General features: G+C 43.5%; 1 protein-coding gene across 5 annotated transcripts in view; it reads right to left on the bottom strand.

The window, feature by feature from the left end:
• Window positions 1-301: 301 nt before the first annotated feature.
• AMPD2 (adenosine monophosphate deaminase 2) overlaps window positions 302-17,538 on the bottom strand; it is a 60,209-nt gene continuing 42,972 nt past the window's right edge. For all 5 annotated transcript variants that reach the window (XM_032218063.1, XM_032218065.1, XM_032218064.1 and 2 more), the window contains 11 exons: window positions 16,949-17,038; window positions 15,332-15,461; window positions 13,875-14,069; window positions 12,898-13,029; window positions 11,550-11,713; window positions 9,266-9,392; window positions 8,803-8,966; window positions 8,384-8,504; window positions 7,200-7,373; window positions 5,194-5,304; window positions 302-3,511 (listed from right to left, as the gene is read on the bottom strand). In XM_032218063.1, the coding sequence (XP_032073954.1) occupies window positions 3,329-3,511; window positions 5,194-5,304; window positions 7,200-7,373; window positions 8,384-8,504; window positions 8,803-8,966; window positions 9,266-9,392; window positions 11,550-11,713; window positions 12,898-13,029; window positions 13,875-14,069; window positions 15,332-15,461; window positions 16,949-17,038 (1,591 nt within the window). In that variant the 3' untranslated portion in view covers window positions 302-3,328. The remainder of the gene's footprint in view (window positions 3,512-5,193; window positions 5,305-7,199; window positions 7,374-8,383; window positions 8,505-8,802; window positions 8,967-9,265; window positions 9,393-11,549; window positions 11,714-12,897; window positions 13,030-13,874; window positions 14,070-15,331; window positions 15,462-16,948; window positions 17,039-17,538) is intronic.

Raw genomic sequence — 17,538 nt, forward strand, 5'->3', positions numbered from 1 at the left:
CGCATATGCGCGCTGGAAACTGGAAGATGGCTGCCCTTCCAGTGTCCGGTGCTCCCACTTGTGTGAAGACCAGCTGGCCAGCACCCTGGAACCGGAAGAGCAACAGGCAGTGGCTCCCATGCCCGGAGAGATGGCTCTGTGTGCCATTTCTGGCACATGTGCCACAGGTTCACCATCACGTTCCTAGAGGATAAATGCTCCTTCTTCAAAATCCACCCTTGGAGAAAAAAATGATTTTATCATCTGCTAGGAAGCCAAACAAGGAGGGGAAATTGTTTCAATCAGAAGTACAAAGACTCGGTTTACTTAAATAATCTTTAATGGTGGATCATGCTCTTATTTCCAGAAGATTTCTAACAGCACAGACAAGCATAGTTTTATCCAAGGTACATAGAATAGCCTAGTGAGAGGATGATACAGGTGATTGCTAAATGAATACCAGCTTCAATTCTGACATCAAAGCAGAAACTAACACGATGTACCAGTAGGCAGATTAATGACAAGGAGAAAGGAAGAAAATGAGAGATAAAGCAGGGAGGCAGTTTATGTTTCACTTCAGTTCAACTGATTATACCATTTCCTCCTGGAACCACATGTTAGACCCAACCCTTAGATCAGGGGTGTCCAAACTTGGGAACTTTAAGACTTGCAATCTTCAACTCCCAGAATTCCCCAGCCAGCTGGCTAGGGAATTCTTGGAGTTGAAGTCCACAAGTCTTAAAGCTGCCAAGTTTAAAGATCCCTGCCTTAGATTAACAAGGTGTCCATGCTGGCTGAAACAAATGCAAGGCAGCTCTACTGCAAAACAGCTTGGGAGACAGCAACTTGAGGGGGGGGGGAGGAAAAGAAATTACCATGCTGTGCCATGAAGGTGAAACTCCAACTAGACAGGCTTTAGCGAATGGCTTCTTTTTCTTGGATGCGCAACCCTCAAAATAAATGACACAAACTATAACAAAATGCTTCTTCCACAAATAACATGAAAAAAGCAACCTATTTAGTCATGGTGCACTTCGTGAATATCTTTAAGCAGACATTTGTTATAACCCTCAGATTTTGGCCACAGCCACCTAGAGCAGTTTTCACTTCTAACTGTGCTGGAGCACAAGTTCATGCAGCCATGCTGGTTGAGGATTATGAGACTTTTAGTCCAATGTATCTGGAGAATGACAAGTTGAGGTAGTCAAATTTAGAAGGAGGGCATCACAAGCTTCCGGTTCACTTTAGAAGCATTCCTTGCTATCTACTCATCTCAAGTTTAACACACATACTTCCCTTTGTACTGGATCTGCTTGCAATATAGTAAGATCACATATTATTGGCAGCAACTGGGAGCAAGAACTGGGGAACTGACTGCCTTTTTTATAGACATAACATTCGTCTAAGAACCTGAAGAGAGTGAGCAGAGTCTGAGGTTGGTTTCCTACCTCAGGAGAGAGGCCCACAAACGATTTCAAAATTATGACTGATGTCACAACAACCATTAATAGGATGACAATAGCCTACAAGTATTGAAAGTAGCACATGAGAGTCAAAAGCTGTCAGAAAGAGAAAGAGACAGAGGGAGGGAGGGAGGGAGAGAGGGGAGAGGTCGTATAACAAGCAGTTTGAATTTGCTGCATTCTAACCAGCCTAAAACAATTTTCATCTCCCAGGAGCTTCTGCATCAGACATTACACCAGACATGGCTGCCAGACATGTTGGGAATGATTCCCCAACATGGGGAACCCTCCCAAAGAAAAAACCCCTAAACTTTAAATCAGCTGAAGGAAGAAGCAGTCCAAAAACCAGGGCAATACTGCCAGAGTGTATGAATTCTTATCCCACAGATAACGATTCTGTTCTAACACCCCCCCTCCTCCTGTAACTCCACCATTAACTCGGTAGGGAACAAAATGCTATCATTCCTGAGCTAGTAACAACTTTGGGAAAGTAGATTAGACCCAATAAATGGCTTCATGCAACTCCATATATCTCCCCACACCAACTGCTGATCCAAACAAGCCTTAAAATTACTTAAAAGTTCGCTTTAAAATGATCTCAGTTGTCCTTCATCGTCTCCATTTTGAACCTGATCTATAATTAATAACAACCATAATAATTTCTCCTAAACTCCTTCCATGCTAGGCAGCTATCTTGGCTCCAAGGCTTTCTTCCAGGAGTTACTTTATTTTTTCAGTGCCAGAATCATCTTCAATCTCCTTGTTGCATTAATAACTGCATCGAACTCCTTTTATAATACTTGGTTGCAGAGGGAGACCAAGAGTTTCACAAAAGATACAGAACAATTTTTTTTTTTAAAAAAACCCATATTTGGCACGCTAACAGCAATATTACCTCTATTACCTCAAGTCCACATTGTCCCTGACAGCGCACAGTCGTTCACCTTTAAAGCATGGAGGGAATCAAAGATTAGCGCTTTCCCTGAGCTGAAAAAGACAAACATTATTGGGCTTCGAAAGGAAATGAGAAGCAAAGAATCTGTCCCTTGCCCCACTTCATGCTACAGAGTGTTTCTGAAACTTGACAACATTTAAGATGTTGTCATTCTAGATGTCGTGACTTTATGTCATGCTGATGGGAAATTCTGGGAGTTAAAGTCCAGACATCTTAAAGTTTGCCAAGGTTGAAAAAGACCGTGTTAGAGGTTAACACTGAAAAAATGGAAGCTCTTACCTAGCGGGATTGACAACCACTTTCTGCCCTGATGGCCAAAGGCAGGGCTGGTTGCAGCCTCTAAGAGATGCTCGACCAGCCAATGGGACAACCCCCCTCCCCGAAACAAAAGCAAAGTAGCACAAGGCACCCCCAGAAGACTTTGTCCCTGGCAGATGTTGCTCAGGATACATGTAGACATGCTGGTGTTTCTTTCTGCCACCCAGCAAATGTATTCACATGGCAGGACTTCCAGAATTTATTCTGCACTGAACTGGCCTATGTCCCCTTCTGCCTCTTTGGCCTTGGCTCTCAAACGATCTGACCAGCCTTTCCATTCCCACTACAGAGGCTTTCCTTAGTTCCTGGACCCGAAACCTTGGAAACACTTCTAACTATTCACCTCCCAGGAGGCCCCATCAGATTACCAAGTGCAAAAGAGATATTGAAGGAAACACGCACACGCGCACACGTACATACACATACACACACACACACACACACACACACACACACGCACCAGGAAAGTAGAAAAGTCTCTGGGATGAGGGAGGTGGATGGTCAGGCTCCCTTTGCGCTCACATAACAGATAACCAGCTTGTCAAGCCAGTGTGGAGCTGAAAGGGAGACCGATGACGAATGAGTCTCTTTCAGCAAGTATCCCGGATGGAGCTCATAATTCTTCCTGGATGGTCTCCAGCATCTCTGTCTGCACAGCCTGGGTGATGAGAGTCAGCTCCTGGGAAAGTGTCTCATAGCGATAGGCTACCCGGATGTCTGGCACATTGGTACGACGGATGTCATTGCCTTCTGACCCCTCCTTCAGGTAGTTGGGTCCAAGCCAGTAGCTCTTCACCTGAGGAACAAAGGCAGAAATCAACCCAGGGTTAGGACCAAGAGCAGCCTATGTTTTCCATCTGGACATTCAAAGACAAAAATATTAATGAAGGATACGGTATAATTCATAGTCACTCTGGGAGTGAAATGGGAAGTCTAAATTTAATAAATAAATTAACAAATCCTTTAAAAAACAAAACAAGAGCTAGCACCAACTATTCCTCCGTCTTCCTCTTCCTCTCTCTCCCTCCCTCCCTCTTTCTTTCTCTCTCTCTCTCTCTCACACACACATGCAAACTAATACATTCACTCATGGGTTTTAAATTCTCGCCTTATGTTCATTTTAGTGCCTGCTCTGGACTTTTGCCTAGCAAAGAATTGCACAAATGTCTCAATAGCACCCCGCACCCACCCCCCAGAAAAGCTACCCTCCATTCAGTCCATGAGAACAAGATATCTTAGCAGAGGCACAGTGGTACTACAATGGCAAAGATAAAGTTTTTGGACAGGCATTTCTGCTTTTTGCTCATTTGTAGTAGTTAAAACTATCAGAAAAAAGGGCTTAAATATCCATCTTATTCTTACTGCTGCACAATTAATGTGCCAAGTTTCACTGGGATTTTGATCAAGAGTGCAATGCCTCCTGGAATTTTACAAGATGCATCAAGGTGTAGTAGGTTTATCATGCCATATCAATATAACTAATTCCTTGGCATCCACGGACAACAAGCAGGCTGCCCTAAGCTGAGAACAAACTAATGATTTGGGGAAGTAGAAACACCCTTTTGGAGGGGAGGAGGGAACTTACGTAAAAAATTAAATCAGTTTAATAAGGATTGAGCATAATAAGTGAGAAGATAACAGCAGCTATTATGTACATGGGAGAAGGAAAGGCTGAAGGAAAAAGAGGGATGGCAGATACCGCCCCACTGTACTCTTTAAGACAAATTGTTTTTGAACTTCAGGAGGGTAGCTACCTCACTGGTGAAAGGATCACATCTGCAGGGGTCTTTATCTACAATCTCCCCAGCATAAAATGGATTCATTTCCAGCCTAATTTCCCAGGACTGCCATGACGCTTTCAGGACAAAGGCTGCTCTTTTGCTGAAGATGGAATCAAGGGAAGGGAGGTATTGGATATGCTTTCTTCAACATTAGTCCTCAAAGGATTGCCTTCCCTTGAGTACAGACTTGGTTGAAGAGGAGGCCGCGTATAGGTGTTAAGTCTTCTACAGCAAACAGGCTGGTTTAGATGAATAAAGGTAGAGGTAAAGTTTCCTCTTGCACATATGTGCTAGTCGTTCCCGACTCTAGGGGGCAGTGCTCATCTCCATTTCAAAGCCAAAGAGCCAGTGCTGTCCAAAGACATCTCAGTGATCATGTGGCCAACATGGCTAAATGGTGAAGGCGCATGGAATGCTGTTACCTCCCCACCAAATGTCCTTATTTTTCTACTTACATTTTTACATGTTTTTGAACTGCTAGGTTGGAAGCTGGGACAAGTAATTGGAGCTCACTCCATTGCGCAGCACTAGGGATTCAAACCGCCGAACTGCCCACCTTTCTGATCGACAAGCTCAGCATCTTAGCCACTAAGCCACCATGTAAATTTCTGTAAATCCCCTCCCCTTGAACTTCAGAGCATTTTTGGGGGAGGTGGTAGCCTGAAGTCAATCCCTTCCAGAGAAGATTCTACATTACCTTGTGGGAGAAGCCACTCATGAGCACGCTGTTCCGTGCCAGTTCACACATATCGCAGGAACTGAGCTTCCAAACCTGTGTGGCAATGCTGTACTCTTCCATCAAGGGTTCCTGGAAGCAATATTGTCAGTCAGACCCAGATACATGCAAATTGAACATTACCAAGCAGCAAAATAGGATACCAGACTGGCTTCAGTGATGTTAGCACATATCAAATTAGTTGTGCACAGTGCAAACTGTATGCAGTAGGCAGTGGTGGGTTTCAAAATTTTTTAGAACCTCTTCTGTGGGTGTGGCGTGCTTTGTGGGAGTGGCTTGCCAGCCATGTGACCGAGTGGGAGTGGCTTGCCAGCCATGTGACCGAATGGGAGTGGCTTGGCAGTCATGTGACTGGGTGGGCATGGCCAACTTGTAAAATGTGGTGAAACTCACTTAACAACGCTCTTGCTTAGCAACCAAAATGTTGGCTCAGAAACTCTGCATTTGAAGCATGCAAGTCTTAAAGCTGTCAAGTTACAAGACCCTTGGATCCCTAACCCTTTAGAAGAAAAAACCCCAGGGGTGTTCAAACTTGACAGCTTTAAGACTTGTGGACTTCAACTCCCAGAATTCCTCCTCTCGCTCTTCATCTTGATGATGTGCGGACGGGCGGAGGGAGGGAGCTGGAACCGGTTCTAAATGGCACTGTAGATTTGTGGAACCTCTTCTATAGAAGAGGTTAGAACTGCCAGGAACCCACCCCTGGCAGTAGGCAGCAACTGAAAAGTCCAGAGCTATAAGCTAGATTGGAAAGTGGAGAATTATCACAGAAGAAGGCAACCACTTCCACATCAGGACAAAACTCCAACATCAGTAAGGAATGAAGCAAGTTTACTTTCTAATAAAAACTGAGCAGAAAACATTTTCATTATTTTATCTCTGGTAGAAATTGGAGAACAGTGTGTGCCTGGGATAAGTGAAAGATATGCAGGTAGTCCTTGACTTACGATGACAATTGAGGCCAACCTTTCTGTTGTTAAGTGAGATATTTGTTAAGCGGGTTTTGCACCATTTTACAACCTTTCTTGCCATAGCCGTTAAGTGAATCACTGCAGCTGATAAGTTGGTAACCCAATTGCTAAGTCAATCTGGCTTCCCAACAGACTTTGCTTCTCAGAAAGCCGTAAAAGAGGGGATCACATGACCTTGGGACACAGCTGCGGTCATAAGTATGAACCAGTTGCCAAGCATCTGAATTTTGATCACATGATCAAAATTCGTTGATATAAAATTCATAAGAGCGAAAAATGGTCATAAATCACTTTTTCAATGCTGTTGTAACTTTGAACAGTCACTAAATGAACTGTTGTAAGTCCAGGACTACTTGTAAACAGCTAAAACAACATCTTAGGTTTCCAAAAACAGTTGGTTGGGGGGGGGGGGTGTCCCAAGTTGCCACAAATATTTCTACGGACTGAACCAAAGGCAAAGCATGTTCTATTTACACCGTTTTTTTACTTTGGTTCTTGTGACCAAAGTTTGATTTTTGAGCCACTAGGTGGAGACATTTCAATTACACTAGACAAGGAAGATTTTGCTTCCTAACACTTTCCCCTGTGTCTCTCATAAATGTTTGGCTGCTAATCACAAAAATAACCTGGAATTTAACCATCATTTTCTAGATATTTTCTGTTTTTACACAATGGCAATATGCACCCTTCAGTTCCGACTGGCTATGACGCACACATGAAATAAACACGAGAAAACATGGAACTGTTATTGAAGCACATGTACTAAACCAAGCACAACAGGAACATCTGCAGAGATCTAAACATGGCAGCTTTGCTGCTTGGAATGAAGCATTAGGCAGTTAACACATGATACAGGCAGAGGAAACACTTATACAGCTATCTTTTCTTTCTAGTATTTGGCCACACTGCATCAGCTAAAAAGAAGGGCATCTTTCCTCCCTTGTGCCATCTTTCATTCCTTTGGGGGGGGGGTCATACATGCTACGCGACACTCACCTTAGTGAAATGGAACTGCAGGGGATCGTCTGTGGACAGGGAGACCACGAGCCCCCGTGACAGGTACTCAGGTAGCGGATTACGATGGTAGCTTAAGAACAGACTGTTATTGCTAAGTGGAGACATAGCAATGCCAATCTGAGCCAGGTAGTAGAGATATTGCAGCACCGGTGCCTAGAGAGAAACTCAATGTTAAGGCATGATGTATCTCAAGTAAACACTGAGCCCTTCTTAATGCTTGCTTCTGGATAAATATACATGGGTTCCCCCTTCCAGTTGGAAAAGTCGTGCATAGAAACTCTTTCAAGAGACTGCAAGTATCACCAGCATGCAAGCCCAATAATGATCTATTCACATTTCCTTTATAGGAGCACAGTGGCTCACGTGATTAGGGCACTGGGTTGACAAGCAGCAAGCCCACCTTTGAAACCCAAATGCTGCTGTGGGACCGGATGAGTTCACCTCACTTGCTCCAGATCCTCTTGACCTAGCACAGTGATGGCCAACCTTTTTGGCACCGAGTGCCCAAACCAGAACATGTGTGCATGTGCTTGAGCATGGGAAACCCAAAGACCAGCTGGCCGGTGCATACATGCCTGGGTTTTGGGCATTTGGGAGCCTTTTTCAGGCTGTTTTGGGGCCATTTACAGGCTGTTTTTCAAGCTGTTTTGAGGTTATTTTGGGGCTGTTTGGGGAGTTTTTTGGCCTGAAAATGGCCTCTTTTTTAAACCAGAAGAGCAGCTGGCTAGAGCACATGTGCCCACACAGAGGGCTCTATGTGCCGCCTCTGGCACACATGCCAAAGATTCGCCATCACGGACCTAGCATTTCGAAAGCATGCATTTGCAAGTAGCTAGGCAGGTGCTACTTCAGTGAGCACGTTAATGGGGAAAGGACTCCCCAACTGGGCATCCCCCCCCAGAGAATGGTGATGTCACCAGCTAATCTTTGCAACCCATAAGCACCTTGGTGCTTCCGACACAAGTGCGATGTGATTTTCTTTTTGCCTTCTGCCTAGGTTCCTACTGCATGTTTACAGTAGCCTTGATCACAACACCCAAAGGTATGTGGTGGTTTAAGCAGCAGCTTTGCTTCTAAGCAATGTTTCTGCTTCATCACACATATGGGCATGTCCCAAAGTCCATGTTTCTAGACGTGGCATCAACTCATTTCCGTTCCCTTACCTTGCGAAGGAGGAGGCCGTGAGATATGTTTTCTGACAGCATGAAAGCCGACACAAGATGATGGATGGGTCCTGCCTCCCCACAGTGGGGTCGCAGCACGAAGGTGTGGAAGCACCTCTTCCTAGGGGAAAAAAGGAAAGCAAAATATACAGCTTACAAATGAATGGCATTTCGGAAAAGGAGAAGTCAAAATGCTGGTAAAATGGGAAGAGGAACAGGAATTAATGCCCAGCTTACAGCACCAAAGATATAAAGCTGAAACATAGGCCACAAACTCTGGGTATTTGAGTGTCTTAATATGTTGCTATTATTATCAGAAAGGTGATAAAAAGGGTATTCAAGGCCTTAAAAACCATTCTGGAGGAGACACAAATTCAGAAAAGGTGGGTGAGGAGGCAGATAAGAAGCAGACCACCTACCTACGCAGATGATTCAACACCACCATATTAGCATAGGTGTAATAAAGGTAATAGGAATATGGCGGGTTATCTTCTTCCATCCAACTGCCAGGTAAGGGACTGTCCAAGTTGAAGATATGGTGTTCTGGCTTGGACTCATCGTCTACGCTATCAAAACCATCCACCTATCCATTCAAAAACCAGAGGAAAGAAAGGGAGGGGATGAAAATATGCTTGCATCGTCATTCATTTTATGCAAATCAGCCAGAATGATCTTGACAGTTATTTAAGACTGATAATATATCAATGTATATCATTCTACTATATGCTAAGTAAATGGTCTTCAGGATCAAGCATATACAAGAATCACATATATAACATTTGTCCTTCACTCTTCCCCAAATGCAGAGATACTATTAGCCATCCCTTTAACAAGTACTAGAAATTAGGTGGTTGTTTTTTTTTTTGCAACATCCCTACTTACATGCTCCAAGAAGAGATGCAATTCTGGGTGGCTGGCAGGGTTGATGGTGGCTTCAAAGAGAGGTAAGAAAATGTTCTCTAACATCTCCTGAAAGTTGGCCAACTGTTTCTTTGTTTTGTATACGTCACTGTTAAAAATCGAGAAACAAAAAGTGACAGTGCTCCATCACACATAAATCTCTTCATTCCTGACAATTGACAATCGTGTTCCTCAAAGTTTGTTCTGAGCTGACTGAGGCTGTAATTAACAGCCGTGTACTGTGACACTCCACATACTCATATCCTTGGAAGAAGAGAGGAGTGGGTAGCATACTTCCTAGAAGACTAAACTAGTTCATTTTTCCCCTTCTGTTGTCAATGTATTAGGTGGTACCCAATTCCCTGTTCTCTGGCCAGAAAAATCTCAAGCTGCCCAGAGTCACCTTGTAGGAAGATGGGTGGCATAAAAATTTAATAAATAAATAATTTTAATGAATAAATAAATATGTTTCCCAGTCAAATTGTTTTTCCTCTAGTACCAAAAAACTGCAAACACTTCTTCCCACATCTCTGCCTTCCCTGGCATTAAAGTTACCACAGAAATTATGAACGAATACTTAAGTGTGCCTTGATCGCACTTAAAATCGGCTGCTTTGTGGTAAGGCTTGCACAGCTTCGGGGAATGAGAGCCAGATCACTTAAGAAACCCAACTGCTTCAACAAATCCAATTCCCAACAGTCTTCACTGCAGATTTCATACAGCAGAGATGGTTGGAAGAAATAACAATCTTACACTCAAAGGTGCTTTTCCCCCCCAAAGGTGTGCAAAAGTTTTGCTTCTCGCTTCTTCAGTCCTGAAATGAAGAAGCTTCTTGCATAAGAAGCAAAATGTTTTCAAGGAAAAAAAACAAGAAAGTCCAATTGCCTTTTGGAAAAAGCACTTTTGGAAAACCATGAACTGGATGATTGAGAATCTCCATAGATATCTTACACAGTGATTTAGTTAAGAGAGGGTGTATTTTGGGGGAAATGTGCAAGTTTTTATGACCATTTACAAATACTTTCAAAGTAGCTTTTTGCTACTTTGCTAGAGTTAACTGCAGTAACAGTTATCAGTTCCTTGCGATAATTGCAAAGCTGTGAGCTCCCAGCCGAAAGGCTGAAAATTAAGTTCTGGCAAGCAGTCTTTGTGGCACAAAACACAATGAGCAAAATCTTCAGAAATACAAACTGTTGTCTCCTATGACAACCACTCCCCTTTCCTTCTATTTATTCCCCAGCCAGGGAGCCGTCCATGTGTGCTTTGCTTCCCGAGTCGACTCCTTGTCCTCCGTTGTTCCCCTCTCCTAACTGCTCTGTGCATACGTGCATCTGGAACAGGCCTCAGCTGTTCTTCCTCCTCACTCATTTCAGCCTTCAAAGGCAGCTGCCTCTCCGGTGGCTGGGAAATGTCGGACGGCCCTGGCTCTATCTCTGCGTCCGACGCAGAGCATCCATCAGAGCCTTTCCCAGACTTCAGCACTGGCCCAAGTTCCTCTCCAACCTCCTCATTGCCCGACTCTGCCACCAGCTCTGCTGGCAGCCTGCAGACCACAACAGGGTTTTTTTTTCCTGAATGGTAGACAGAAATCTGTTGCAACCCTTTCCAGTTCAGATGTTTCATTACTCAACTAGATCCTGTAACATCATCAGTGCAAGTCTTACCACTTTAGCTCATAAGCTGATATTTTACTACACTGAGCAGCTAAGTCCAAAGGGTGGTTTCCCACTAACTGGGATTACAACTGCTGTGGAAATCAAAGCTAAGATCCAACCACAGAAAACTAAAGGGCCCTCTGTATTTCTTATGAAGATGGTTGCTCTCTGTGACTGTCAAAAAATACAGTGGAAAGCTACTTGTAGCATAAAGAGCCTTCTATAAGACAGCAGAACAATTTCCCCACAAGGACACCCAGATATATAATAAGGCACAGCGATCTCATTGATCCTAAACATGGACGCTCAGAAATTGGTTCTAGGATTGCAGCCTCTAAGGTTTAACTTTAATCATACCTGTCCAAACAACATGGTTTTCGATAAGTCTTCTAAAAAAAAAAAAAGACAGTGGAAGAGTAACATTTATCTTCCTTAGGGTGTTATCTTGGTGCCAGAATTATAAAAAAAAGCAAGTCCTGTACCCACTTTTTACTAGACAGAAGTGACTGTTGAGTATTAACAATACAACAGCTAATATATGCAAAGTCTTTTGTGATTCTGCAAGTTTCTGCACGCTTTTGAAACTGCAAAACCAAGAGAGAGGTACTCACAATAGCCGAGGCACTTGCACCAGCCAGCGTACATTGTTGGAATGCACTCGGTGGGTAACAGCCCACTTGGCCAACTTATCCCACTCATCCCGTGCTCGGCCGTAGATTGACAGCCGCAGTTCTGCATTCTGATATTTGCTCTCTTCTAGATCAAACATGACTTCCTACCAGGAGAGAATGAGCTTGTTAGCACTTTAAGAATAAGAGCTCTTCCTTAAAAAAGCCAATACGAATGCATGTTCTTATATCCTGCCTTTTGTCTGAAAGTTCTGGGTGACTCAGATGGGGATCTCCCCTCATTTTCTTCCCAAACAACAATCCTATGAACCAGGTTGAGTGACAAAGAGGCCGGTTGAAATTCATTCAACAAATCATGCAGTTAAATAGAGAAACTGCCTGCAGATTGCCTGATCCACTTCCAGTTTGCATATTGGGCCATTTTTCACCCTCCCCAGGCTCCTAGAAAGTTTCTGGAGCCTGGGGAGGGTGAAAAATCGATGTATCAGGCCCACCAGAAGTTGGAAAATGGGCTGTTTCCAGCCTCCTGAGGGCCTCCGGGGGGCAGTGGAGACCATTTTTGGCCTCCCCATGCTCCAAGAAAGTCGTGCACGCATGTGCGGGGCAGCAGGGGGGTCATGCACGCATGCGCAGGGGTCACTGTGCGGGGGTGGGCACTTATGGCACCCGAGGCGAAAAAAGTTCGCCATCACTGGGCTAGGCATACCGTGGTTTCCAACTACAATGACTAGGTAAGTATTGTAGCATGATGTGACATGAATAGATTGGCTTCAACTTCTGATAATTGAGGGACAAACATATAAACACTTAAGATTGGGCTTCTAATGTTCAGAAGTGAGTTATGGCCATTACTGGGCCTGCAGTAATCAAGAAATAACCTTTATACACCCACCACCCCTTTCTGCTCCCCCATGTGACTTTATTACTTATTACTTCTCCAAAACCAACCTGCTTGGTTTTCCCAAGCTTCAAAGCCCCAAAAGATAGCTATATTTAAGTCTGCATAACTTGTTCAGCTCCCCTGGCTTTAAGAAAGTATCCACGAATGAGGCCAACTCGCAAGGTAGTCCAGATGCGAAGCACAAGCAGATGGACTGATCCTACTTTATTATAAGGTTACATTAACAGGATCTTGCCAGTCTGAAAATCCATTTCTCCCCCCTCCCCCCCAACTGCCTTTGCAGCCTAAAAAACTAGGGAGGGTCCCTTCTGAGACATCTGCCATGCCCACATTCCTTCTGCAGGCTGTCTCTTGTCCAACTCTTCCCCTGGCTGGGGCAATTCCCTATCTCTCCGGGACATTCCCACACACCATTACAGCAGCCCTCACCTTGATGATATGAGCAAAGTATTTTCCAGAGACTCGGTTGTCTGTTTTAATGAAAATCTCCCGCAGAATAGACTCTCCTATGGGGTTGTATTTGGCATTGAACTTGTCAAATCGATGAAAGGTGTTACGATCCTATTAATAGAGAGAATGCCAAGATAAATCATGATAAGCCAGAATGCAACAGCAGTGCCTTCTCTTCCTCACTTAGCACTACTGATAAAGATATATTTCTTATTCATAATTCCCTCCATCATCTCCCTTTGATTGGAGAGCATTGCCTCCCAAGATCAGAAGCTGCTATGTATTTCTTCAATGATCACTTTCTTCTCTTTTATAAATACTGCCAAATCACACACACACAAACACAAACACACACACACAAACACACACATATTTGTATGTGTATGTTCCAGCATAACTCTGGAACGCCTCGAGCAATTTCAATCAAAACTTGGTACATAGATGACTTAGTCTCTGGAAACAAATATTGTGGTGGTAAGACACCCCTAAAACTCCTTGGGATGTGTGTTCTGTTAAGATACAGCATGTTGTGCCTTAAGATAGCTTCTACTGTACTGCTGTAAAATGGATTCTGCTGTACAGTGCAGAAGAGTTGCCATGGTAACGGCTTCACAGTACTCCACAAGGACGCTACCTCTGGTAAGGGGGAAAATCCAACATTAGAAATTATGTTAGGTCCAGACATTTCCACCCTATAAATAAATCCCTGGGCACCACCAGGTTTTCAGCTAGTTGCTTATAATTGAGGCAACTTTAGAGCTGTGTTCCAATAGACCTGAAAAACTCAGAAACTACCATTCTGCATGTGAGACCATTCTACTGTAAAGAATAAGAAAGTTTTGTCCAGCCTAGTGTCCAAAATTAAGATTGCTATTAGTCCAGTAGGAAAATCAGTTTCTAATTTTCTTTGTAAGTCAGAGGAAAGCTACCCTCTTTGATGAATGCATCTGACATACCGCATGGACATCGAGGGTGTCCACACTCAGATCGTATGCTGTGAGATTCATGGTCTCAAAGACCTCTTTAAGGGTTTGCTCCTTGCCCTTTTCCACATGAACGATTTCCTCCAGGTGTTTCTTCATAGCCCGTTTGATGAAGCGCAGCAGATGCTTCTGATTCATGCAGGATGAGGCATGGATGTGTGTGTCCACCTGATCAAAGGATTAGTGGGTAAGTATACAAGCTAGGAAGATGGAAGCTTATCTTAGACATCAGTTCATTCGCTGACTTCAAGAAAAACTGTTATTCTCAAACTCAATTCTATTTTTCAATCCCTTAAATGGAAGTAATACTGACTTTCTTCTAAGATTGTTATATTCATTAACATACCATATTTTTCGGACTATAAGATGCACTGGTGTATAAGACGCATCAATATTTCAAAGAGGTAAGTAAGAAAAAAAAGTTTTTGTCCTCCCCGGCCCCCAGGAGCAATCTGCAGGCTTCAGCAGGACTGGGGGAAGGCAAAAACACCAATTTTTGCGAAGATTTGTGGAAAACAGGCCTTTCTCCAACCCTGCTAAAGCCTGCAGAGTGCTTCTGGAGGTTGGGGGAAGCAAAAACGCCTCAGTTTTTTGCAAAAAATGGGCTGTTTTTTGCAAAAATGGGATTTGGGGGCAGGACTTCAGGCGGCCAAAAATGGCTGTATTTGATGTATAAGACGTACCAACATTTCCATGCTCTTTTGGGGGGCTGGGGAGATGTGTCTTATACTCTGAAAAATACGGTAATTATTTGGATTTTGTTTTTTAAAAAGACAATCTGTATATACCAATCCAAAATAGGCCAGAGGTGCAAATGTGAGTACAAAACTCAGCATTTCTGTTGAAAGTATTGTCAGGCCTGCAGAGGTTCCTTTAAGAATCTTTGGCTGGCCACGCTCTCATTAAGGGGGGGAATAGCAAGGGGTAGAATGTGTTGTTTTCAAAATAAAAAATTCCTTTCTAGAAGCTCAAGGTCATCTTTTGTCTCCGCAGCTTTGCACCTGACCAGAAGCAGTTGGCCGTGGGTGCTAGCGAGGAAGAAGAAGATTGGACCATGTGATGGATTGTGGATGTGGGAGCAAGATCATGAACTTTTAACTGGGTGGAATTCTGATGTCATTTCCAGAATTGGGATTAACACAGATGTGCTAAGATGTCTGCTTCATTAAATTGGAACTTTTAGGATCGTTTTGCCTTCGACTCTGATTTAATTCTATATGATACTTGGAACGATGACATGTATTTTGCTACCAACTTAAAAGCTGTAGGATTTGCTAGTGTTCTCTTACCAGTACAAAGAGGTCAAGGGCTGTACTGGTGAAGCTTTCTACAATAACTGTTGAACTTTCTAGGCTCAACAATCTGTGGCACTGACATAGCCTGTAGCCCTAACTACCAGCACATATTCTCAAATTATACAGCGCTTCTACCTTCCGAATGTTGTAGAAGTCACGATGTGGCACCTTTTTCTGAGCTGCCAGCTCTTTCATCTCATTGAGCAGAACATGCATCTGGAACTTTGAACTTAAGTATTGAAGTCTTCGATAGCAGAAGGATTTTCTGTCCAAAGGTGAAAAGAAAACAATTTCAGATTTGCACACCCTGATTATTTTCCATTTGAGATCAAATTTCATTATTATCCCAGAAGCTGTCTCAGCACAATTAATTGATAAAGGAACAATTTGCCTTTCCAGTTTTACATGGGTGGGGAAGTCATTTTCCCCCAGAAATAGAATATGAGAATTATTAAAGATCCCATACAATTAAGCCTATGCCGTCAGCCTAATGGTGAGTCTACAGTAGCTACTGTAGCTATTTTAAGTAGCTACTGCCTACTTATGTCCATGGAGAGTCACAGTAATCCAAGCCATGTTATCCCAAAGGCACCTTTTCAAGAGGCAGAGCTGAAGAAGCTTCTTGGATGAGAAGTGAAGCATCTTCAAAGAAAATCCAGAAAATCCAGTTGTTTCTTGAAAAAACTCCTTTGGGACTACTGTCTACTTACAAAAATGCTAAGAAATTGAAAAGCAAAGCATCTGTTTTTGGTTCCTGGTATTAAAGTTGTATTGAAGCATTTTCTGGAGGAGGAGTCACCAACCTTTCAGACCTCAGGAACCACTAAATTCATAATTTTAAGTCCCACGGACCAGTAATATGATCTTCCTAATCACCGGCTGGATGGGCATGGCTAGGTAGTCATGTGACTGAGTGGGCATAGCCAACTCAATGTCACTCACATTGAGGGGCGCCTCGCCAGCCTCTACTTGCCCCTCCCCTCCCAGCCACTCCTCGCCTCCCTGCCAAGGCTCCTTAAGGCCCCAACAGGAAGCAGTGGTGGGAGTTAAGCAGCCACCAAGAGAAAGAGTTGGCAAAGGCTCAGTAGAAGCACCTCACTGAGGACTACGAGCATAGGATTTCCAAGCAGAGGGAAGACCTGCAGGAGTGCAAGTCCAGGTACTGGCGGGCTGAGATGGCCAGCCAGTTCCAGGCCATGATACAGTCCTGCTGGAACAAGGTCTTCCAGCTCTTCACCACCAGCGGCACTTTCCTCCAGCCTTCGCCCAAAACCCCACACCAGGAGGCTGAAGCAGACCCCAAGTCAGAATTTCTGCCCCCCTCCAATCCACACAAAAAGACCCCAAGGGGGCAGACTCTGCAGCAACACAAATGTTCATTGCACACGAGGATCCCTGATTTAGTGCAATATAAAAAATGAAAATAATTTTTCTGCGGACCACCAAAATTTTCTCATGGACCACCAGTTGGTGACCACTGCTCTAGAGGACACTGTTTCTTTCAAGAAAGTCCAATAAACTTTCTTTCAACCTGAAGAATACACTTTGATTATTCCAGAAAAAATCATAAGAACTATGTTAAATCGACAAAAAAGAAGATAAATGTGTCTCCCGTGTAATCTTATGATGACAGGGTGTTTTACATAATAGATTCTAAGATCATAATGTACGTAAGCCACACTTGTAGAATATTTGGAAAGGAGTTTGACACCTTGATTTTGCATGCACAGATCAAAAAGGTAGAAAACTTACATGGGGCCATTAATGATCAGAGCCATCAGAACGTTCATGTCAGCCACAAACTCCTGCAGGTCAGGATAAGGCAAGTCCAGTTCAGTGGTCCTTTTCAAAATGCAATAGAGAACAGACCCCAAAGATATGAGCAAGCAATAGCCATAGCAATAGACTTACATACCACTTCACAGTGCTTTACAGCCATCTCTAAGCGGTTTACAGAGTCAGCCTATGGCCCCCAACAATCTGGGTCCTCATTTTACCCACCTCAGAAGGATGGAAGGATGAGTCAACCTTGAGCCTGGTGAGATTTGAACTGTCAAATTGCAGGCAGCCGAAGTAGCCTTGCAGTTCTGCACTCTAACCACTGTGCCACCGCGGCTCAGTTGCATCATTAAAAGAAAGCAAGGAAAGAACAGCCACCACCACTGCCTGGGTGTGCATAGAGGATAGTTTTCTGAGTAACCCAATAGATATAAACCTGTCAAACCAAGAACAGCCTTACCAATAATCCAGGGAAAAAAGCCCTATATCATTGTCACTAATACTTCGAAAAATTGTAAGAAGTATTTTACTAGAAAAAAATAAAGAGAAACAAGATGTTCTGA

The sequence above is a fragment of the Thamnophis elegans genome, chromosome 5 (assembly GCF_009769535.1).
Source record: "Thamnophis elegans isolate rThaEle1 chromosome 5, rThaEle1.pri, whole genome shotgun sequence".
In the NCBI taxonomy this organism is placed as follows: Eukaryota; Metazoa; Chordata; class Lepidosauria; order Squamata; family Colubridae; genus Thamnophis; species Thamnophis elegans.